At 32.2% G+C, this 24,573-nt stretch overlaps 1 protein-coding gene and 1 long non-coding RNA gene across 3 annotated transcripts in view; one reads left to right on the plus strand and one right to left on the minus strand.

Annotated features, from left to right (window-relative positions):
• The window catches only part of LOC126733838 (early growth response protein 1-B-like), a 78,917-nt gene that overhangs the window by 11,554 nt on the left and 42,790 nt on the right, over positions 1–24,573 (minus strand). The window contains exon 1 of one of the 2 annotated variants that reach the window (XM_050437252.1): positions 4,762–5,420. The exons of the other annotated variant lie outside the window; for it this stretch is intronic. Coding sequence (XP_050293209.1) covers positions 4,762–5,086 — 325 coding nt within the window. The 5' untranslated portion in view covers positions 5,087–5,420. Of the gene's footprint in view, positions 1–4,761; positions 5,421–24,573 lie in introns of those variants that run through there. 2 annotated transcript variants of the gene reach the window in all.
• LOC126733840 (uncharacterized) overlaps positions 639–24,573 on the plus strand; it is a 67,187-nt gene continuing 43,252 nt past the window's right edge. Inside the window, exon 1 of the long non-coding RNA XR_007659883.1 lies at positions 639–1,582. This is a non-coding gene — a long non-coding RNA (uncharacterized LOC126733840). The remainder of the gene's footprint in view (positions 1,583–24,573) is intronic.

Here is a 24,573-nt window from a genome sequence, read left to right on the forward strand (position 1 = left end):
GTGTGGGGAATTTATGCATACTTGGGTTTGCGTTACGTCATTCGAGCACAGTGCGCATTGCATGAGACGCAGTGCAGATAATAAATAGTTTCATTGCCAAGTGCATCCCAGTCATTAAGTTTTGGATTTATGTAGATCAATAATAATTTGAATTTATTAATAGAATAAACTAAAACTAGCATAACATATTATTCGATTTTGCTAATGGAACTAACTAAAATGTATTAAAATAAATAAAGTATTAGCATTACCCATTTAAGTTATGCCTAGAAGGAAACAGTGTTATTTAGAGCCCTCTAACTTTTTGTTGAATTGTAAACACATATTAACCCTCAAAGTTGACCTAAAAAAGCTGAATATTACCTCACATTCCTTTATAATCTTAAGTGCAAATCGAGCTATTTAACCTAACGGCACTAGGAACAGGTGCACACGATAGGCTCAAGTAATTTGGCCCAAGTTTAAAAATATCTCGCACTTAGTGTCAGATCAGCGGCCTGCTGCCAAGAACGAAAATACTACGTAACTTATGGCCGGTTAAAATTAGAACACCGTCGCACTGATCAGCAGGCCGTTCTGTTTTGTCTGGACATTTAATATGATTTGCTTGAAATTCTTAAAAGTGTGTTTTTTCTGGTATTTAGGTCTCTGGATAATGTACACAAGCCGATTTACTTATATTTTGTTAGCTATATATACTTATATTATACTTATATTTTGTTTTAGAGCTAATTTAAATAATAATTATTCTATTGCTGTTATAGAAAACGGATATCTAATTTCATTTAAATTATGCAAACATTTTCAGGTTATTAGCTTCAAAAGCTAAATAGGCCTAAAAATAAAAGTATAATCTGGTTACTTTAACATTTTGCTAAAATTTTTATATTTTTGAGGTTAAATGCCTTTAAAATAAAACAGTTTTTCTTATCTTGACAAATAAAACTTTTTGTGTTATTCTTTAACCTTATTGGACAGTTATGAATTTAACTATCTTTGCCTATATGTAATATAAACTGGATTGGCTCTCACACTTCATTTCCGTGTGTCACCATAAATCATTATCACTGAATCTTGCTCTCTATATTCATGAAGCCATTATTCTGGCAAGTAACGATTTCCTTGTCAATTACATATATCTCCTAATTTTGTCCCCATACTAGAACGTTATAGACTATTGGCTTTGATAAATGCACTGATTACTGACGTAGCATGGTATAATCTATATAAAACTTGTTTTTTTTTAAAGGTGTCAGTTTGCTGAGCAAACAACAAATTGGGAAACTTGATATCGGTCCGATCTAAAACTTGCGGTCCAAATTATTATACTTATATAGTGACGCGAATATTTGCACAAGTTGTTTTAATTTAAATTTAAATTTCTTGGCGCCCGACACTTGATTTATTATCCTTATTTTGACTGGACCATAAGTCTAGTTGGCTATAAAACATATTTAATGGTTTTTACTTCTGTTAATGTAAATCGTAGTATTCATCCAACCGCTGTGGTAGCTTAATCTAAGAATTGACAGCATGCAAATAAGCCAATGATATAAAATCATAAATTACCGAATTAAAAACCGTAAGTTTTTTCAGTACTATTTGTATTGTAACTTGAACGGTTTCTTTTAATAAGAAAAGTCTATCACAGCTTACAACTAACCTTACCCATTCGTGCGCTTGGGCCTATCCTAAAGCAAAATAAACAAGGCCTTAAGTTACAAAATTAAACATCGGAACACGCTTAATTGAGCATACAAATATAGGTAAAGTCATTCAATTACGGTGTTCAGTTGAGCATGAAACCGCCAGAGTTAATAGATCTTTTAACCCATAGGACCAACGTATTGATTTCTATTTAGGTTGTGGCTTTAGTATTTGGTACATAAAAGAAATAATAAGAAAGGAGGAACATATGTTTAAAGTGTAATAGCTAAAGAATTATAAAATTGGCCATCGAGGTTACCAGACCTAATGACTTTTGCCTGTAGTGATTTTATATGAAGTGTGATCTTGGAAAATACATTTAAAGGAAACTATTATTTGACTTTCGCTTATTAAAGTGATTACTGGATGTCCAGTAACTCAACAGCTATTTAGTGACATAGAGTTGGCTTAACTAGATAAAAATCGAAAAATATTTATTAACATCAATTAAAAAAAATCAAATTCTAAAAGAATCATTAACAAAACAATAGTTCATAGTCAAATTATTAGTTTTTTGAATAACTTGCAGGTTAAAAATTTTTGAACGGGGTTTGATTTTCAACAATATCAACTAGTAATTTTGATTCTTCATGTTCACCTGATATTGCTGATTTTTTATCAAACTTGATTACCCGACAGGTGTTGGGTTCTGGCCTTTGGTAGAACAACAGATTTTTCTTATTTAATGTTGCATCTATTTGCTTTATTTACATTTTTTCTAAACAAATTCTCTAAAGTTAACCACAGTAAAGTACTTGTTGTGTGTAATACTGTGCACATCTTAATTTTCTGTCCCTATGATATATTTTAAATAGGTAATTCTTGTTTCTATACTTTCTAATGTATTTAAGTTAAAACTGTATTTTCATTTAGGTCTGAGGAAGCTATTTAAGACGGCGAAATACCTTTGCATGTCTAGATCTTTGCAATTTTAAAATCTTTGAAAAATTTCCTTCATAATAGAAAAAATAAATTTGTGTATACAAAATATATAAAAATACTAGCAATGCAATACCGCAGTAGTGCACATACATTACCTTAGGGTTACACTCTCATTATTTTTTAAATATCTAGACATATTTCAAAACAGATTAACTTATTCTATTTACTGAAAAAAAAAGGAAACTTTATTGATAATCTTATTTTGTATTTTTTGTATACTAAGACATAATCGCATTATTGATCTGTTAAACTCTCTAATAGTAGTTTACCGCCTCTTCTCGATATTTTGAAATTACCCCCTCTCATAAACTCGATTTTTTAGTGTTCGACATAAAAATGTATCTAAAACATTCAAATAAGGAGACCTTGCTGGCCATTTTAATGAACCATTATTTCCAATCCACTTGTCACCAAACCTTTCTAAAAGATAAATTCAAACTTGTCCTTTATTATATAGGGAAATACCATCATAATGAAACCAAACTGTGTACTAATTTGCAAAAGAAATTATGTTACAAAACTAGTCTTTAAAATTGGGTCTTAAAAACTGGTAATAAAAATCTCCATTAAGAGTTCCATTATTTAAATAAGAAACCGGAACTCAATTTTAATAAATACCTGCCAAACATTTAGGATAAATCGTACTTGTGTCTGAGTTTCTCGAAATTGTAGGGGATTATTTTTGCTCCAAATGCATTTATTATTTCTGTTCAAAATGCCATAGTTGCAAATACTTTAATCAGCACGTCTCTATGAAAAACACACGTCTTTTAGCGTCACCAGGTTGAGGTAAATGAATTTTAAATAGCTTAAATCTATTTTTTTTAAGTTGTCTCCAAATACTTGTATGAGAGGCAATAGTATTCTGAGAAATTTGCCCTGTAGATTTCTCTGGATTTATATTTAACTACAATTTCTTCATCCTATCTATCTCCATATTTACTTCTAAGCTTATTAAAAGAACCAAGCATACCAGGATTTTTATCCAAAGTTTTAAATAAAGTGTAGTGCAGCTGCTGTTGCTTCGGATTAACAAATGCATTTCTGATATATTTTTATCGTATTTATAATAAATTTTAATCGTATCTTGGTTTTCTTCATTCGTAAAAACCATAATTACTTAAATTATTAGTAAAATACTGGTCACTTATTACGGCCAATTTAGTTTTTTTCCAAAAATTGAGGTTTTTAAAAATAATAAATAAATAAATAAATAAATATTACATGCAATACATTGGTGACAAGGTAATTTTGCATAAATTTATAAAATTCAAAAATCCAGTAGGGTGCTTTTAAGGAAAAACAAAGTTGATGACGGTTGGCAAAATACGAAACGTCGTATTAAAAATCTAAAAACACCATCATGTACCAGGAAAGTAGTGGCAATGCAAAACTGCAAACTATTTGAATCGGATAAGAAATAAGCTCAGAAAAATATAAAATCTTTAAAAAAAATAAAATCTTTAAAAATAAAATAAGATTTTTTATAATTTCTGAATATCTTCGGAATCATTCAATTTTTAAAATGTAATTTCTATGTTGAGTGCTGAATTAAAAACATCCCATTTATGGTTTATTAAGTTGAAGATTATCCTTTTGTTTTATTCTACTTTACTTTTTAATGAAAATAAATATTTTGCATTTTGTAGCATTAAAAGGTTTGCCCAAAAAATACGTAAAACCATCTTATTTTTTTAAAATTATTATTACATCATTATAATATTATTCAATAATTTAATTAATAAAAAGCTTAACACGAAACAAGGTAAAGCTACATGTTTTGGACTGAAAATGAAAACTCCACCCTGGCTAGATAAATAAAATTGATTTCCAGGAATAAAGGTTGACCTAGCCCAATGACGTCTATAAAGATATCGATCGTAGCCAGATGAGCGTATCTTTTCCCCACAGGTTTCATTCATAATAAGGGCCGTAAAATTCCCCAAGTAATCCCTCCAGTTTATTTAAATAAATACTTTCGAACATTTGCTTAAACTGTATATATGCGATCTTAAGGTCAAGGGTCAATAAAACTTTTGTTATTAAGATGTGCCTCATAATCTAAAGGGTTATGCATATTACAAATATTTCCGGGTAACGGTAAGGACTAACCTGTAATTGGTGGTGGTTCAACCACCGTACTGGGTCCAAAAAAACTGGGCGCGTCTCCTGCGGTGGTGACCGGAGTATTTAAATCACCGGGCGCACCCTCGCAACCGATAGTTTCCCCCTCAGAGGCGCACACCGAGGCCGGTGTCGGACTACCTTCCGAGCTCACCCCCGAGTTACCCTTGTAAAGACAAGTATCGAAACTCAACACGTTAAAGTGATGAGCGGCCGCCGCGGCTGTTTCTGTCAATAAGAAAGCAGACGACACATGGGGATGGTGGTGATGGTGCTGGTGGACGGACAGGGTGTCCAAAGTGTCCATTATCATTTTGTCACTCGGTTTTAGCTCTTTCGGCTCCACAATATATAAAAGTTTGTTCACCTTTAACTATAGCACTTAACAGTTTCAATTATATAGAGGACTTTTGGAGAGATCATCAAAATGACGAATGTTCAGTATGGGTCTTAAAACGGGAGCACTCATTGTTGACCGGACGCGAAGGTTTTTGAAAATATGGCACGAATTACGCGGTTAAAAGCGCGCGAAATTAGTTATCTAATGAAAGTTCTCTATTCCTGATCGTGATAAAAATAGGACTGACTGCGTTCCGTGTGACCTCCACACTGTAAAGAAGTCTCTGGGCGACTACACGGCGCGGCGCGTTCAACCACTTTTATGAATGAACCGGCTGTGCCATATTTGGCCAGCCAATGGTACAGCCGCTTACAGATCAGCACCTCCCCTCTGTCCCTACCACTTTATGATGGTGGTGACGTCACGCGAGAGGCGCTGGCGCCGCGAACAGGTTATACCGGGGCGCGCGCTAAGTTCGTGCTTAAGGGGTGTTATGGCGCGTGCCGATTTTGTGCGACGTTGTCGCTTTAGGCATAATAATTAGGGAGAAAAAACTATTATTTGTCATAAGAAAACTGTTTACCCAATTTTAACAAATCTCTTAAATTTTTATGCTTTTACATCACGTTTACAACATCTACAACTATGTTAAAATAATATTCGCTTTTAAGCAGTATTTTTTTATAAAAAAACTACTTAAAATACTTGCTTTATCCATCTTCACACTATAAACTTTAATTTAAATTTATCCAGCAAGTTGGGTGGCATATGTTTGTATCAGGTAACGGTTACTTTTAAAACCATATGTTTCTTTAATTGTTCAAATTAAGGGGTTGCAGGGGTTAATTTTAGAAATTTAGCATTTTTTTAGGCTTGGTTGAAGAAAAATAGTGTGTGTTGCGGTTTTTTTTGATGAAAAATTTTTTAACTTTAGAGTTATTGAGGGTTCACTGACCTATACGAGATAGAGCGATTTATTTTAATGATTTAGGCCTTTATAGTAAAGCTAGTCATTTATTTACAGATACTTAGGTTTTAACTTATCTAATACTAGCAATATAAGAGTGCCTCTAATTTTTTTTGATATACATTAGAAAAGCTACCTCAGACGATGCATTTATGTATTTCAGTTTAGATATCTAGGAGATTATCTTCAAGACTCTAAAAAATACATAAAAACACAAATAAAATTATACAGGGCGTTCAAAGCAAAATAATTCACCCTGAAAATCTTGAAAAATAAGTTTTGTAGCCAAAAACGGCCGAACACATCAAATTTAATATTGAGGGGGACATTTATTGATAGAAATTGCAATTCTCTGACTTCATCCCATCACCCTCCAAAGTCCCCATCTCAATTTTTTTAAATGGAATAGGGATCGACTGATATATTGAATTAAAAGTAATTTTATTCTTAACATAGCCCTATTTTTACTTTTTTATCTTATCAATTCGTTCTCAAGAAATATGAATAAACGTGGCTGGTATTCTTGAAAAGATTAAATCTTAGAATTTTGTTGCCTGCATACATTTTCTTTTTTTTCGTAATGATCTAGGTAATATCTTTAATAAGGAACAAAAAAACATTCTGAAAATTCAAGTTATTTTGACAAAACTGTCAAAATATGTAGTAAATACCTGCATATTTCGACGCTTTTGTTGGTTTAGTTATTTTTATTTTAGTATCGGCGTTTTGTTGAAGTGAGCAGTTATAACAGTAGCACGAAGTATTTGTTTGATCGAGTTCTGGCGATATTGATAACAATGGCTTATAAGCTGCAAGAAAGAGTTGAGTTGGGGAGTCTCAAAATAAGTCTGCTAGAACAGCAGCACGTAGTTTCAATGATAATCATCCGGATAAAAGGGTACATCACCCCTATGTAATGGATTTGATGAGGAAGTTTCAAGAAACAGGGTCAGTACAAAACAGAAGAAACGAAGTTCAGCATGCAGTGAGAAATGAAGTGGTAGTAATTGCCATGGTAGTGTTGGGTTAGGTTGAGATGGAACCTAATATATCATCTCTAAAAATTGCTACCGCATCTGGCGTGTCTAAAAATACCGTTCCGAAAATCTTAAAATTACACAAATATCATGCCTACAAAATCAAACTAGTACGAGAGTAATGAGCTAACTGAAGATGTCTTTGATCGTCGTATACAATTTTGTCAATACTTTAGTGATAGGTTAAATCAAGAGAGAAATTTGATGTACAATGTCTGTTTCTCAGATGAATCCTTTTATTTACATGGTGAAGTCAATAGATATAACTGTCGACATTGGAGTGACGCCAATCATTTATTTCGAGAAACACATACGCAGTAACCTCAAAAACCTAATAAATGATTAGTTATGTAAGTTACTTGAACAAGATGATAACCTTCTAGAAAATGATCTGATATTTCAAGAAGAAGGGGCAGTACCACATTATGCTGCTACCGTTCATCATTTTTTTAGCGACGTATTTCCTGGATGATGGATTAGCCGGAGAGGTACCGTAGAATGACCTGCTAGATCTCCCGATGTTACCCCTCTGGTTTTATGTTATGGGGTCATCTAAAAACCAAAATCCAAAAAAGACAAAACATTGATAAGCTATATTGTTAGAATAAATATACCTGGAGAATCATATAGTGTAGGATCTTATGCTTTATAGGGTGTTCCAAAATTAGTTGAGAAATCATCAACCTGCTTATATTTATTTATTGAAAATAAATTTACTTTTGTTATAAATACTTATCGGCAAATGCTCTCTTAGGGGGCATACATATTTATTTTAAACATATATACTGCCGATATATGTTTAAAAGGGGTTTAAAAGAAAGATGTTTTTTTTGTACTTATTTGCAAACGATATAAATTAAATTTTGAAACATTGAGACTGATTATTTATGTTCAGAAATTGCAGCTTATTGATATTTAAACGTTTGACCAATGTGAACATCTCCAAACTGAGGTCGCAAGAAATAATTTACATATAATAATCCTTACAAGTAAGATCCTATTAGAAAAACCATTACAACTACTTCTTTGGATAATCATCTACTGATTGAACGAAAGAACTAACGTAATTTATAAATTGTAACATAATTATTTACTACTTAAGTTAAAACTGAGTATATTTTTCTTGTTAATATAATTTTGTATATATGATATTTGCCTGAATAAAACTTATAATAACTTAATTTCTGCTTAATTTTATTATTTAACATATACTTTTTTATCTATAACATTACTGCTTAAGCATATTTTTAGTAAAAATCTAAATCCTATATTTCTGTTTTTCAAATAAGTTTAACGTGCTAAAGCTAAACAGGCACCAATAATTCCTAAAAATAGTTTTAATTTTATAATATAATATATTAGTTTTTTTTTTAATGCACTATTATGGCATTTTCATAAACCATATAATATTTAAGTTTGTTAACATGTAATGATAATACATGTTAACAAACTATATTTTATTTTTCTTAGCTTCATCTTAACTTATACACATATTTTACTAGACATTAAAAGCCAATCTTTTGTAATTCAAATTTTTAGAAATGAAACGAAAATATTTTTTTTTATTACCAAAGTTTTTTTACACTAATAGCATAAATCTCGTAATCGTATAGGTTGGTATTGTTAGCAATAATAATTTGTTGTTCAATCGTATATCATTCCCTGGCTACTAAGGGCGAACTGTTTACATTCTTCTTTCGATATTTTTTGACCTACTGCGATAAAAAAAATGGCGCGCAATTCAAAATGTACGTTTCTATTGGGACACCCTTTATAATTTATATTTAAATTTCATGAAAATTATTTCTTTTTATTATGTTTGTCCAATATCATCATTAATTGAAGTATAATATTTAATATTTTTCCGTAAATTAATAATTAATTTATTTATTTTAGAAATATTTAGCTGAAGCATTTTCAGAATATCTCAACAAAATTCTTATCATTCAAACCTTCACAGAAATATTGAGAAATGTGTATTATAATAAAAAATATGTATTTTTAAACGGTTAGAATAACTTATAATAATATATGTTTTATCTAATAAAATAATCTAGTATTTAAGAAACATATACATAACAGTGCTATAAGGCGCTATAGTCACAGGCATCAGGGACAAAAGCAGCTTGAAACCCCACTGAGTGAATACAAAGTTTTAATTAAGTGGTCATGAATAAGTGTTGGTTGATGTAATCTTATTAGTGGATTAAGTATTAGTTGGTCTATTTAATCTTATTATTGGCTAAAATTAAAACCAGAAATTTTGTAAAAAAAATTGTCATTTTAGAAAAGCTTACTTTAGTAGATTTACAGTTATTCTTTCTACTTTACCTATCGTCGATATTTTGTGTGTAACCACTAACTTATTACAAATTGCCTTTTAGGACAGCAAATTAAATTTTTTTTTCTAAATAAATTCCTTGTTTTTTGGTTAATATTTCTTTTGCTAATTTCTCTGACGTACGATTCTATGGTAGCCTTTATAGCCTGGTGTACTAGCAAAGGATAGCCTAATATTTTTCAGAGGCAAATATTAAGAATCTAGAATGTATCTAGATTCCTAATATTTGATCTTTTTTAAAGACAAAATTAACCTATATTGGTCAAAATGTCATCGAATGGTACGTTCTTTTTGGAGATAATAACTGTCTTTCTTGCGCTTCGTCTTTATTTTGCAGTCATGATATTTTCTTGTTCCTCTGCAGCACTTGAGGTATTGCCTGATTTTCCAATGCTTGTATAGCTCTGACTATTTTTTTCATAAAATCCAAAAAGTCTTCTGCATATAACCAGAAATATTTTGTTATAATATTCAGGTTTTCCTTTTGAAATTATTTTGTGTATTGACGTCTTTACTAATCTGTTTTTTTTTCATTTCTACTTCTGACTAACTACTATACTTGCAAAAAATAGAAAGTATATAAGCTAGTGTTGAAATTCACTCCTAACAGTTTAACCTGCATTTACGTCTGGTACTTTTTATACAAATTATTCACTTGTAAAACCTATAAACTATTGATTTAAGGTCTTACGAGCAACTAACAAGAAAAGCAATGTACCTAAAAACACTTGTGGTAGGTGTCAAGAATTTTAATAAGTTGACCCACTACTGGCAGTGAACTACTTGTCGGGTGTGAAGTCGCGGGTTGGAATTAAATTAGGCATTTAAGAATCGCGACCAAAACAAACAAAATGCCACTACAAACAGGCGCCAACTTTAAAAGTAACCACGGACACGAGCTCCACGTCCCACGGGTCCCGAAATTGACCCGTCGGCGACAATAATGTTACGCGCACCAGGTCCACTCCACCAGGTCCACCTACGAGGATACAGATTATCAGGACTATCGTAAGTTGGTCAGGGTCTAGGTTTAAAAATGATATTGAGTTTAATTTTTCATTATTCATAAAAACAATTAAAGAATAAAAATTTTATTATTTTTAATAAATTATAGGAAAGGAAATTGAAGACTTGTTACGAAATAAGAATTACATTTACAGCGTGACCCATATGATCAGAAACACCTGTGCACATTTTTACGTAATGAACCAATTTCAACCATACTTTTTCTAAAGAGTAAAATAATTAAAGGTCTACTATATGGAAAATTTTTTAATGTTTTATTTAGTTTTCGGAATACTACACTAAGACATATACTCTTTCTTAGTCAGATCTGAATAAGTAAGAACTAATTTTTCATTAATGATTTCTTAATAAAAGAAAAAACTGTAATTTTAATAGAATCTTGAAATAACTGTTCATAAAAATACATTTGTTAATAAGGACATTACGATAATTTAAAACAAAAAAATTACTGAGCCTATAGTTACATTACCTACGTCAAGAAATAGCCAAGTAGTTCTTATTTTATTACTTTACATCAAATTGGATAAATATTATTAAAATTAAATATTTCAAATCCTTATAAACATTTAATAAATGGTATGAATTTTAATTTAAACTTTTCATAAGATTTTATTGTAATTTAGATCTTACTTTCTATAAAAATGGGATTAATTTTTGACACTATTTCATTTTATTGTGACAGATGTGGCATAAGCCACAATGACAGGTAACTTACCTATACTAGAGCAAAATGCATTACAATATAATACTCAGTCCCAGTCAGATTTGTTGGCACCAAAACATCTTTAAAAATAAAAACAAGAAATCTAGCCTTACAGGATAATTTCAGAGTTCAGCATAAAACAAAAGCGATTTGTACCTGAATTCAACATGTAACAAGGAGTTGTTCTGTTGATCTTGTGCCTCACGAAAACATGGATCTCTGTCAATGCTAGTATGGCAATGGTTCTTCCAAGGTAACTATATCATTTTGCAAAAGAGTTCACATTTATGGAAACTACGTAATATACGCAAATAAATCTCTGGCCATGAAGCCCAATATCTCCTCTGAAAGTAATTATGAGTTGATGTAATGTAATGTAATATATATTACTGAAAAAATCCACAGGTAAACTACCTGTATCAACAAATATCTAATTATTGGTAAAATTATTATACTGACATAAAAAAACGTTGTCTTATTCCAACTGTGAGTACTGCGCTGTAGAAGTAAATTTAAAAAAACTGTAAGTTAATCATTGCAATCATCTACAGACCACCCTCCAGCAATTTAGAAGAATTTCTCAGGTTGTCAAGTGAATTAGTTCAGCAGGCCTTAAGACATACATCAAATATTGTTTTTTCTGGAGATTTAAATATAGACTTCAGTAATAAATTCAACAGATCAGAAAACCAAATACCTGCTGACCTACTAAATTCCTTTAAAATGATAAATTATTGTGACGGCCCAAGAAGAATAGCGATCACAACAACAGGTGTATCATCCTCATTTACCGATAATGTGGCAACAAATATTTAAAATCGTTATGTTATATTTACTCTTAAACAACCACATCTTTTAGACGATCTCTTACAAGAACTAAAAATATGCATCGAATCGACTGAAACTGAGAATGAAGCGCAACTTACAGTTACACAAAGGCCGTAAACTAATAAAAATCATGAATAACTAAGGTTGCAAACAAGGCCATTGATTCATACAAATACTATGACATACTATGACGAGTCATGTCTCAAGAAAAACACCTTTCAATATCAAAAAGGATTCTTATATTGAAACTAATTAAGGATTGCCAAAGAGAGGCTTATTATCATTAGTTCATATCAACTAAACGTAAAAACCGAAGATGCTGAATTTTTCACCCGATATAAAATTATGCAAAATGAAAATAAAATTGTGTTACCAAAAACATAGGAAAACAGATTTGGAGTATAATTTAAGATAAAATCAGCAAAATAAACAAGGTAAAATTGGTCTGTCCATTGATGGAAAGGAAGTATTTGATAAAAAAAAAACTGCCTACGGTAGCCAAATCAAAAGTCATTTTGCTAATCCTTTGCTATCTACGCCAACCACATTCTCGTTCCAACCTCAACTCATATTCTTGGAGCCAACTGAGAGGTAAAGAAATAGGAGTAATAAAGAATCTTAAAAATAAGATGTGTGGGTTTTCGATACACAGACGTTCTTATAATGCCATTTGTATTCCTGACAAGAACATCTAAGAATGCAGCGTCGAATTTTTGTCTACCACTTTCAAAAACAAATGGAACAACCGGTACGGACCCGGAACCAGCAACCTATTCAGAGGCTTTGAAAAAGCAAAAATTAGGATGACCAAAGAAGAAGAATACATCAATTTTCTACGCGAATCAGTGGATGCGAATATAATGGACGTGAATACCTACGAGACCAAAATCGAAGAGGTTCTACAGAAAGGAAAATACAGGTTGTTATCAAAAGATTCAACGGCGACCATTAAAGGAAGAGTATACAGAACACTTTTCTTAACAGGCGCCGTCCGTACAAGATTTACCCCACATCACAGTATGCCTAGCCTCCACATCTTTATGGAGTACCGAAGGCTCACAAGGAATTGATACCACTGCGGCTCATTACTAGCTCAAGGGATTCAGCAACGTCAGGACTTTCTAGGTTCCTTTTAGAAATAATCAAACTACTCCAAGTGAATACTAATTCATACGTTCGACGTAACTCCAGTCATTTTGTGAATCTACTTCGACCTATCAACATCGGACCAGAGGATAGAATGGTTAGCTTTGACGTGGAAAGTCTTTACACCAATGTCCCGATTGGAGATTCCCTGACGATTATCCAGAATAAACTGAGCAATGACACGTCACTTCCGTCTCGAACCAAGCTTCCGCTCGGAGGAGTGATGGAACTTTTGGAGGTTTGCCTACGAAATTCCTATTTTCAAGTGAAAGATAGGTTTTACGCTCAGGATGAGGGTCTGCCTATGGGATCATCGCTGTCTTCGGTGGTAGCCAACATGTATATGGAATGGTTTGAGGAACAGGCAATCAGCATCTCACGATAAAAGCCAAAGATATGGCTGCGATACGTTGATGATACATTTATCATCTGGGGTAAAGGGGAAGACAAACTTTAGGGCTTTTTACACCATCTGAACAACATGGTGCCAAGTATCAAATTCACCATGGAGATGGAGAAAAAATTCGACGCTGCTCTTCTTAGATATTCTTGTCCGAAATTCAAATGGCATTATAAGAACGTCTGTGTATCGAAAACCAACACATACTGATCAATACACCTACACTTTGATTCCAATCACTCAGCTTCGACTAAAGTTGGGATCATCAGGTCTCTGTATAAACGAGCTGTAACCATCTGCAATAACGACGCAGACTTTAAGGCGGAAGTAGCACTTCTTACTAAAGATCTGCAGAAGAATGGCTACCCCAAAAAACTTATCCAGAGGTCGATGGCGAAGGAAACCAGAACCAAGCAAGAGGATGAATCAACTGGGCCTCTCGCAATCCCCTATGTAAAAGGTACATCAGAGAAAAAACGACGAATTAATAAGAAGTTTCATCTAAAAACCGCCTTTAAATCTGGCAATATAATAAGAAGTTCTGTTTCCAAAACAAAGCCAGAATCAACAGCAGACACCAAAAACTGCATCTACCAGATCTTTTGTGAGTGTAGGGACTCATACGTTGGCGAAACTAAAAGATCTTTGGTAGTTAGGACCAAGGAACATCGCAAATGGACGACCACTGGAGAAGTAGCCAGATCAGACATTGCTGAACATGCTTGGACAAACGGCATTAACATTCACTGGTCTGAAACAAAAATCCTAAGGAAGGAATCACACTGGCGAAAAAGGAAATTTCTGGAAATTGCCTACATAACGCAAAACCAGGGCGTCTTCAGCCAACCCAGTGTAAATGTTCCCAACATACGGAGACTTCTTCTAGTAGACGCTCTCTTCACGCATTATCAGAATTCACGCCTCATTGATCCCATCAATCATATATAAATAAGCCTGCAGAATAGAAAATTGCTTTAATTTGCACTTGATAACGGTCGGAGATACTTACCGACCGAAACGTCGTGTTATACGAACAACAAAGACAATGTCAGTCCGACTACTTGTTTCTACATTACCATTATATACCAATTTCAAAAACATATTCTCATCTTTATTAAAAATAGCTAAAATAATCAAGTTCTTAAAAAAGGCGATCACCAAGCTATTGAAAAGAACATATAATTATTTTATATATATTAATACATATATTTTCTAAGATTGTTGAAAAAGTGTACTCTACAACAGACATGTGACCTTTTTCAGAGCCTTTAGTACCCTGAATTTGACATTCATTGAAGATCCAAACTACAACAAAGAAAAGTTAAAATGGTATATGAATAATAATGTATTTTTTTTACCAGAGAGAAAATACTGGTTAACCTAATCAGAGTTAAATTTAATCTTCATGATGCCAACATAAGTGCTCTACAGGGATCCATATTTGCACCTATATTATTCCTACTATTTGTTAATGACTAAGCATTACCTATTGCCGACGACCCTTTAGTGGTTTATCGATAATACTTCTGTGGGAGTAGCTGCTAGTGACGAATAAAGTTTTAGATTTAGAATGTAGAAAATTACTGTGACTCCAGGAAGTAATGGTGTTCAACTAACCAACTCATCCAAAATGAAGAAAAGGCTGTCTAAATAGATTCTATCAAAATGTTACTAGTGCTAATCTAGTAACTAGCTTTGGTAAAGCTCTTAAGTACATCCGTGGATAGCCAGGCAAATTAGGATGCATCACATGTGTGAAACACGTGTCAGCAGGTACCACCTTTGATACTTCTACGTTCTCCGAAGTATTTTGTATATGTACCTATCCGTTTATTACTTCAAAAACCTCCAACTTGAATGTTTCTTGAACACAAATACGCATTACAAGAGGCCAACAAAATACAACGTATGAAATATTGTGTGTGGGCCCAAGAAGAAGATTCAAATATTACAATTACTTTAAACCTTGCGATGCTTACCAATGAACTTTCACTACGAATATTTGATAAAAATTGTCGATAAGGGGTAGCGAAATATCCCAACTGCAAAAGTCAGTATTCTCAAAAAATCGACGTTTGGTGTAGAATTCTAAGCCAAAGTAGTCTTTGTCCTTCATTTTTTTGGGAAAAACATGAACGTACGAATTTTTTTAGGAATAAATACTGACTTTCTAAATGTAATTTTAACTAATGAGCAACAAAATTTATTTATCCAGTTGGATGGGTGTTCACTACCAGAAAAGTGCAGCAATTGCTAAATGATCATTTTATAAAATTATTATTTTTAAACAGGTGGATAATGGAATGGAACCCTTTAATTAATTAGCCATCTAGATTTACGATCTAACAAATTAAAATATGTTTCTCTGAAGACTTTCATACAAAACATTTGGGAGAACCGGCCAAGAGACAGAGTCGCCTTGTGTGTAAAGATTCGACAAAACATTCGACTAACAGAATTAGGCCATTCCTTTGTGGACTTACCATCCAGATTTTTATTTGTCTTTACTATTTTTCCTTTCCATAAATGCCAAACTTGCTGCTCCTAAAAAAAATTACTTACTTAATTCATGACTCACAAACCGAACCAAGCTGTTGCCGTAAAATCTAAAAAATATTTATAGGCATTGAACTCAGTGCCAAGTCATGTCGTTCATTTACGTCAAAAATTCAGATTCAACACGGTGGATATTTTTAAAATTACGTAACACACTACATATTATACAGTAAGCGATTATACTGTATTTGTGAATTGACGGTAAAAAAACACGAAATTGAAACCAGCTGATCCGAAGTTGTATTTTTAGATGTGACTGGTTACAAGTTAGTATATTCAGTGGATTCAGTTTTTTTTAGCAATAATACAACGTATTATACAGGGTGTTATCTAACTACGTCTAAAATCGTCGGTCAAATCTTATAAAAAAACAGTTTTTATAAAAAATTAAATAAAGATTTATTCATTGATTCTTCAAGTATATTTGAAATTGTATCACGAGAAATAAGGCTGATACCAGCTTTTGCTGTTGTATAAATTGAACGAATACCAATTTAACACTTCCCTTTTGAGTTATCTGTAAAATCGTTTAAATTCGAATAATATGCAGGAGAGAATTACAGATCAATATCTGGAATTAGACTATAACCAAACTAATATTTTGGCATAATATTTTTTCTCGTTAAATTAAATAGATTCATAAATAAAATAAAGAAAGCTTTTGGTTTGGCGCTTTAAAGAAGTCTGCAATAATTTGATATAGCTCGTAAGAATTTCCAATTTTTTGAATAATAGTGGTATTATCTGTATAAGAAATGTCCAATCTGGAAAGATTGAGAACAGTAACTGCGTCCCAGAAAATTTTTACTATCATACCCTGAACTGGTTTTCAACTTGTAATAGCAGTATCTTATTCGTAGACCTAAATATTGTAAGAAATGTTTGTATTAATAAATTCTCATAGGTTCTATCGAGAATAACTGAAATATTCACGGAATTTATTAGTAGCGGTATTTTCTTAATAATTATCAAGGATAACAAAGATTTTGATTTTCCTTCACAAAAATTTCTAAGTTTTCATAAAAATCATTAGTTCATAGTGTTATAATTAAACAAGTGCCTAGACTAGTTTTTAACATTACAAAAGGATGATTAAAGACCCAAAAATTCTAAAATTTTACTAGAAGTCATTAGCGGCGGCATTTTCTTGATATTAAATGACCAATTCGAGAAGTTCAAGGAATTTGAGGGGCCTTTAACACTTGAACTGGTTTCTGACTTGTAACAAAAGCATCTTACGTATAGACCCAAATAATGTAAAGAATCGTTTGGATTGGAAAAATTTTAATTTCAGTTCATACTGTATTCCAAAACTAACTTTATCGCACCTAAACTGGCTTATGACTTGTAGCTGGAGCGCTGCAAATTTAGACCTAGATAAAGTAAAAAATTCTTGATATGAAGCGAATCTCTAAGAGATCTCATAATAGGAAGAAATTGACATTATAGAATTATCATTTCCTTCTAAAAGATCGGTATGAAGAACATAAAAGATAGAATAAAAATGGTTGGTCGAAAGTTTGGCTACAAATAAATCCAAAGTAATAAATTAGGAATAAGCAACCTAGTCAGTGAGCCTATATATCCAAAAATGCAAGAATTCAACCTTAGTTTTCCAAATAATATCCTTTGGCACAAAAGTATTTCGATAATCTTTTCCAGTACTTTTTAGACCATCTTCCACCTTATTCTAAACGTCTATAAGCCGGAAGCTTTGGGAAAAACTAGTTGACGAATTATAGAATTAAAGCATAGAAAACTTACTTCTATAAATTGAAATCGATTTAATAATGTAAGACTTTTGCTAATAATTAAAACTTAAAAAAAGGACAGTTTTATATTTAACACTGCGCCATGACTTATATGTCACAATTTTTCTTTGATTGCTACAACTTCTAAATTCTACTAAAGGTATTTTATTAGAAACAGACATGTTTTTTTAAACATGTCTGTTCCCAGGATAAACATACCTCCTCTATTATGCTGCAATAAGCATCAAGCTTCACGTATTTTAAAAGTATACTTTATTAAACTAACTGCACAAATGTCAAAACAATACTAAAATAAAATACCAATTATTGTCACTTAACGGTATTTATTTTATAAATCAATTTCGAGCAAAAAAAAATGAGAGAAAATCCGTCCAGTTATTTCCAACCGAAATGTTGAAATAGAAACATCGTGATCTATTTTTAACAACTCCTTTAATGCGGAGGTGTTGGGTGACAAAATACCCATTAAAAGTTGGACGCGACGTTGGATAACATAGAAATAAATAGATCGGCAATTTTATTTCGAAAAAGAGTTGATGCCAATTTACCTGTGTAAGATTAGGAGTTCATATTTATAATAACTATAAGCTTCTACACTTGTTTTTTTTTATTAAAGATAATAGTGGTTAGATAGATAATGTTATTTATCTAAAAAACCATCAATCATGTTAGCTCGAAAACACTCTAGTCTTATTTCTAGACTTCTTTTTATCAATTTTGATTATCTAAATTTTGACATTAGTAAGGAATCATTTAAAAAAAAAAACAAAATCTCTAAGTCTAAAGTTAAAAATTATAATGGCTTTGTAATGACGATTAATATTTTATATAAAAATTGTTTTGATTATTGAGGCTGGCTCTTAGGAAGAACCATAATTTTAATTTTTGTTGAGAAAATCTGATCCACAACAGTCTTTAATAAAATTGTATTTTTTTTAATAAATAGTTTTTCCACAAGTGATTTTTTTTTGTTCACTAATTTAACTTACGAAAATAATTTGAATAATAATTTTTGCATAAAAATATATAAATCATAAAGAGACCAAACTTTATTTCACAAATAAATATCATAAAATTAAAGACAATCGATATAGGGTAGGAACACACTAGTTATATAACAGACTAAGAAAAACATAACTAAATAAATTAAAATCTAGAACACTCTAGTCTTTTACTTTCAGACTTATCAACTCCGCAACTAATAGTAAAGTTAATATTTAAAAATTTAGTAGTTAGCTGGGTCAAGGGCAAATATAGATGACTTTTTAGAAGATTCTTTAAATTTTAAGTGATTAAGAATTCAAAAGTTTAATAAATCAATACCTAATACAAACAAAAATTTTACTTTCAACCTTTCGAGAATCTGAGAGGAGTTAATAAGCTTAGACACACAGCTCCTCTTAAAAATGTAGCCTGACTATACTTTTTTAATGAAAATCATATGGTTTAAAAAATATTTATTATTGACAACCAATTTTTAATAGTGGATACCTATTAAACGGGTTCAAGATTAAGTTTAATTACCTCAAATCGTTTACTTCAAGTAATCGATTAGACATTCAAAAATTTTCCAAAAGATATCGCCTATTTTAAAAAGAATCAATGATGTCATTTACAGAGATATTGAACAATAATGATAAAAAGTTTTTGTTAATTGCTTGAAAAAGAGATGTTCCAATTGTGTAAACCTTGACCACTTAGCGAAACATACCTTAAGATGAAAAGCGATTTTTTTTACGTTTCACTTTATCAAAGGCTTTAGAGAAGTCTGTGCATTATTCATTTTCTTAATTTTTTAATATTTTTTAAAATATCAGCTATAAATGCTGTTTCTCACATAATAAAGCTTTACACAGTCAATTTGACTGCTCACTAACTCGGGAATTAAATCGTTAAAATTAATTAATCGGGAAAAAAGCTTTGTAATTGAATAGATGCACTGCGGTAATTATTAATATCCTTCGAGGCTACTGGAAAAACAGATCTTTCAAAGATTTATTTAAAAATATAAAGTTTTTCAGAAAGTACTTCGGTAATCGGGTCTCTTAGTATTGCTTTGGTTTAAGTGTACACACATGCAGCTTAAAAAAACTCCTTAACTAATCTAACTATAGCTCAAATCCATAAAGAAGCTATCTATTATTATTTGATTTTTTATCTATATACAGGATAAGTCGAAAGGAAGGCACCAAACTCCAGATTTGTATTGCAGAGGTAAAATTTTACTTCGTCTGCGATTCTAATTGCAGCGTCTGCTTGTCTAAATGATAAACAGTGTCGCTTTTCTAATGCGTCGAATTACGGCCTCTTCAGTGTTGATTTTCACTTTGTACACCTAATTTTTAAATCAGCCCCATTAACAATAGTCCAGTGGTGTGAGGTCTGGAGATCTAATAGGACCACCGCGACGAATGCACAGTCGTGGAAACTCTTCATTCAAATATTGCTTAACCTGACGAGCAAAAATGTGCAGGAGCTCCATCGTGCTAATAATACCTTTGAATTCTGATGTTTAGGGAACTTTTACTTATAATGCTCTTAAATCATTTCGCAAAAAAAATTAATAGTTTTCTCATATAAGACGATTCTCTAAAAGGTGTAGGCTAATTAAATAACTATCGACCATACCACACCACACGTTTAACGAAAAGAAGTTGAGTTTTGCTTGAGAAGTTGTGCTGAAAATTAGTTTCGACTATTGCGGGTGGATTTTCCTCTGTTCATACGTGAGAGTTGTGAGTATTACTGATGCCATTACGGGTGATTGCTGCATCACCAAAAACTATGCATAATACAACAGGATGAGTATTATTTACCCAACCACAAAATTGCATACGCCCAACATAATTTTCCGGTTGCAGGTGCTGTACATGCTGTGAATGACCAATTAAGTATTAATTATCTTTGAGCTAGTCGTTGCATAATCTTCGAACAAATTTAGAATATTTTCTTTCTTCTAAACCTTGTCGATATGCTTATTCAGACGTTATGTTAATACTAGACAGAGTTCCGTCCTAGACCGGTCTCGCTAGTCAAAGTTTGTTAAAGACTCTGATAAATACCATTTTCTGTAGATTTCACCGGTATGGAAACCGTCGACGGTATTCTTAAACAGCGAACTATGCAAATGAAATTAGTGTTAGGTAGAGTGTAAAAGATTTAATACTAGATGGCTTCGTAACCTTCATGTATTTGGAGTGGAAATTGTCGATTATTTCATCCTGGAATCTCTTCCAAGCGAATTAATCTTTTGCATTTTCCTAAAGATCTTAGCTTTCCAAAAAGATTTAGGATCTTCCCTCAAGAAGAAGCAAACCTCAAAAAATCTTTTAAATTCCACTTCTAAATTTATATTTTTTTTATAATCTGCATAAGTAGGATCCATAGAATAAAATACTCCTTTTTCTTGTGAAGTAGTTTTTTTAGATGCGTTGTAAATCATTTAAAAAATTAAAATGTTTTATACTTTTTAATGAGGCAAAATTAGCTGTACCTGTAACAAGTAACTCATAAAAAATATTGGTGGTTAGGTTCACATAACTATTATTTGGAGATATAAAGATATATTATTTAAACTATCGTACATTTTAAGCTCTACTGCATTTTGCAGAAGTGATTAAGATGTAAGTAAGTAAGGAGTGCATCCAATATCATACAGGCTGCTTAGAAACAGCTCCTTAGAGGCAAGTACAAAAAGTCAAATCTAAGAATAAGTTTTCTTTCGTTAAGTATTTTTATCTCCTGATGGATAATGACTACGACTTCTTCATACGACCATACTGCATTGTGCAAAGAATAAATTATTTATTTAAGTCCAAGACAAAGTAAATTCAAGTAACAATAATGAAAATTAAAGAATAAAAAAAACAAATGGTGGGCAGATAAAGCTCCCAGAAAAGATTTTTAGAAGAAGCTTTAAAGATTAAACAAAATCAAGGCTATGTAGCTTATTGCTTAGCTTTAATGTTCGAAGAATGATCGAGTTTTTGGCATAGTTTGTACTGTAAAAAAATACATGGAAGGTTTGAGGTATGGAAAATCTATAGTTGAATAGAGAATTTTAAGGTCTCTCTGCTTTCTTCTAGCTGATAAGGTTTTAAAATCAAGTATTGAGCAGAGTCGTACTTTTCCTACTTTAGAGATTTATTATTAATGTGAATCATATGTGGAGTGAAGTCTAGGTTGGAACCAAATAGTCCCAAATTTCTTATGTGTTGCACACTCTCTAAATAAGTACTGTTTATGTGATAAATAAAATGACATGATTGTTTTCTTTTAATAAATTTTATGATGTGGAGATGTTGAAATCCATGCTATTGGTGTAGCATCAAAGTCACGGATTATTAAGTTTATCTTGCAAGGCAGTCATCAGGGCATGCCTCTACTTTGAAGAACTTAAGTGAGCAATTATATATTAGAGTGAGTAATTATAATATTATGACAATAAGCAAAAGGTCGTGAGCAAAGAATATAAAATGGATATGGTCAAAATAGAATTTGATATTATTGATGAAAAATTTGAACGACAGAGGACCCAGGTGTTAGACCCCCGAGGAGACTGCTATTGGGAAAATTTAAAGTTGTTAACCAGCACAATTTTATTTCTACCAGTAAGGCAGATCCTCAACCAGTCCAAAAAAAAAGCTCGATATGCCAAGTAAGAAAATTACTGAGTAAGATCTCATGATTCACATTATTAAATGCCTTGAAGAAGTCGGTGTAAATGAAATGAATCACCTTACCGTCTCTCAAGCACCTGACAGTATGTCAACATACATCAGCAAGTTTAGTTCTGCTGATGAACTCTACTTAAAACCAAATTGTTCCCGAATAATTTTACAGTCTAAAGAGGAAATAATGAACCTGGTAAATGATCAAAAACTTTAGATATGGTGTTTAAAATACATATTGGCCAAGAATTTTTTATATTTAAGCTATCACCGGACTTATAGATGGGAACCACATAACTCATTTTCCAAAAATTTGAAAAGTTTTTGCTGATAATATATAAAGGTCTAGAAAGGATAAAGTATAAACTAACTGTGTATAAACACCTGAGATTAAAATGGAAAAACTGCTTAATTTGTGAGAATTGAAATTATTTGTAGAGGTTATGTTCAAGGCTTGACTGGTGTAAACAGACCTATAATATTCAGCAAAAAGTTGAGTAGATTGCGGTTCTATTATAGCCATTCTATCACTGAGAAAAAAACTAGGTGGATAATTTTAAAAATCCTGTAAAGAATGAGTGTAAGACCTAAATTCCCGGGTTTTATACCGGATTTTAATAACATGCTACCCCAGTGTCTCTAATATAGTCCTTATAACAAATCCTAGTTGAAATTTTACGCCTTTTTTGTGCCTTTCTCTGGATAATTTGAGATATAGGATCCTCTCTGAGAAACATCCTATTCGTAATCTTTTTAAGTAGTACAAACATATCCATAATTTTATAAAAATATTTAACATTTTCTCAATGGCTTTATTGGATAAAGGGTTATCCCATGGTACAATTCCTTCAAGACGTTTATTAATAATAGTGAAGTCAGTTCAGCCAGTACCTAGAGAACATTGTTTAAATTTGGAATTTTATTAGGCTGAAGCAAGTTGTACAACATACAAGTTTTAGACACATGTAAGATCTTATTAATTTTAGGTAGTGGTACGTAGTTGTTAATGGTTGGATAAACAGTAGAACAAAAATCATCAATGGTCGGTCCATGTGGCTTTAGGAAGATTGAAGTCAGCCAGAATGCAGATCTCTGGATTAGGAAATAGCTGAGTAATCTCCCTTAGGTTATTACTGGAATTTTCATATTTCTCTAATTTCTCTAATGTGAGTGGGACAACTTTTGTCCCTCCACTGCAACCGTATGTCTATTATGGCTCACTTTAATGTGTCAGGTCTGCAACATGTCCCCAAGCAGGTCTGCTCTGTGTAGTTTAATAATTTTATAAGGAGAATCATTCTTAATTTCGTTCATCTGATGTAAGGCATTACCGGAGATTGCCTGCCTGGTTCTCTCTAGTGCCGGATATCTGCATTCTCCTTTTGAGTATATGTGCAGAGGAGTCAGGCCAGGTCTTCCATAGCAATGGTCGGAGTGGCTCTAGTCACCCCTGGAATGAGCAAGTAGGCCCGCCTTTAAAGGCTGTTAAGTTTTGTTTTGGCCAGTTATAGTGTTCCTTTGGTCTACCATACTATAGAGCCGTAGGAAATCGTAAGTCTCATGAGCTATGTGTATATCCAATGTATGTGTTTTGGGTTCACTCCCCAGCTCTTGCCGCATATCCTTTTCCATAGGGATAGTTTTGCTTTTTTGACTGTTTTGTCGGGACGCGACTTCCAGTTAACTATCTTATCTAAGGTAACCCCAAGTTGTTTCACCCTGTCGTAAATTGGATGGTTTTACCTCTCAAGATCAACTCAAACGGCTAGAGTTGACCCATATTCCTTTTTCTGGTGAGTGGTACTATTATCATTCTAAGCAGACTAATGTACATTTCCTCTCTCTCGCGCCATTTTGGGATGATATTCGGCACTTCTTGGAGTACTGTTGAGATTGCTTTCTCATTTTTTTCTTTTAACAGGATCACGATATGATGCTCTGAAGGAGCTTGACCTATTCGACAGTTTTTTTTATCCAATCCAAGATAGTCACCTGATATACTTTAATGATTTCA

The sequence above is a fragment of the Anthonomus grandis genome, chromosome 3 (assembly GCF_022605725.1).
Source record: "Anthonomus grandis grandis chromosome 3, icAntGran1.3, whole genome shotgun sequence".
In the NCBI taxonomy this organism is placed as follows: Eukaryota; Metazoa; Arthropoda; class Insecta; order Coleoptera; family Curculionidae; genus Anthonomus; species Anthonomus grandis.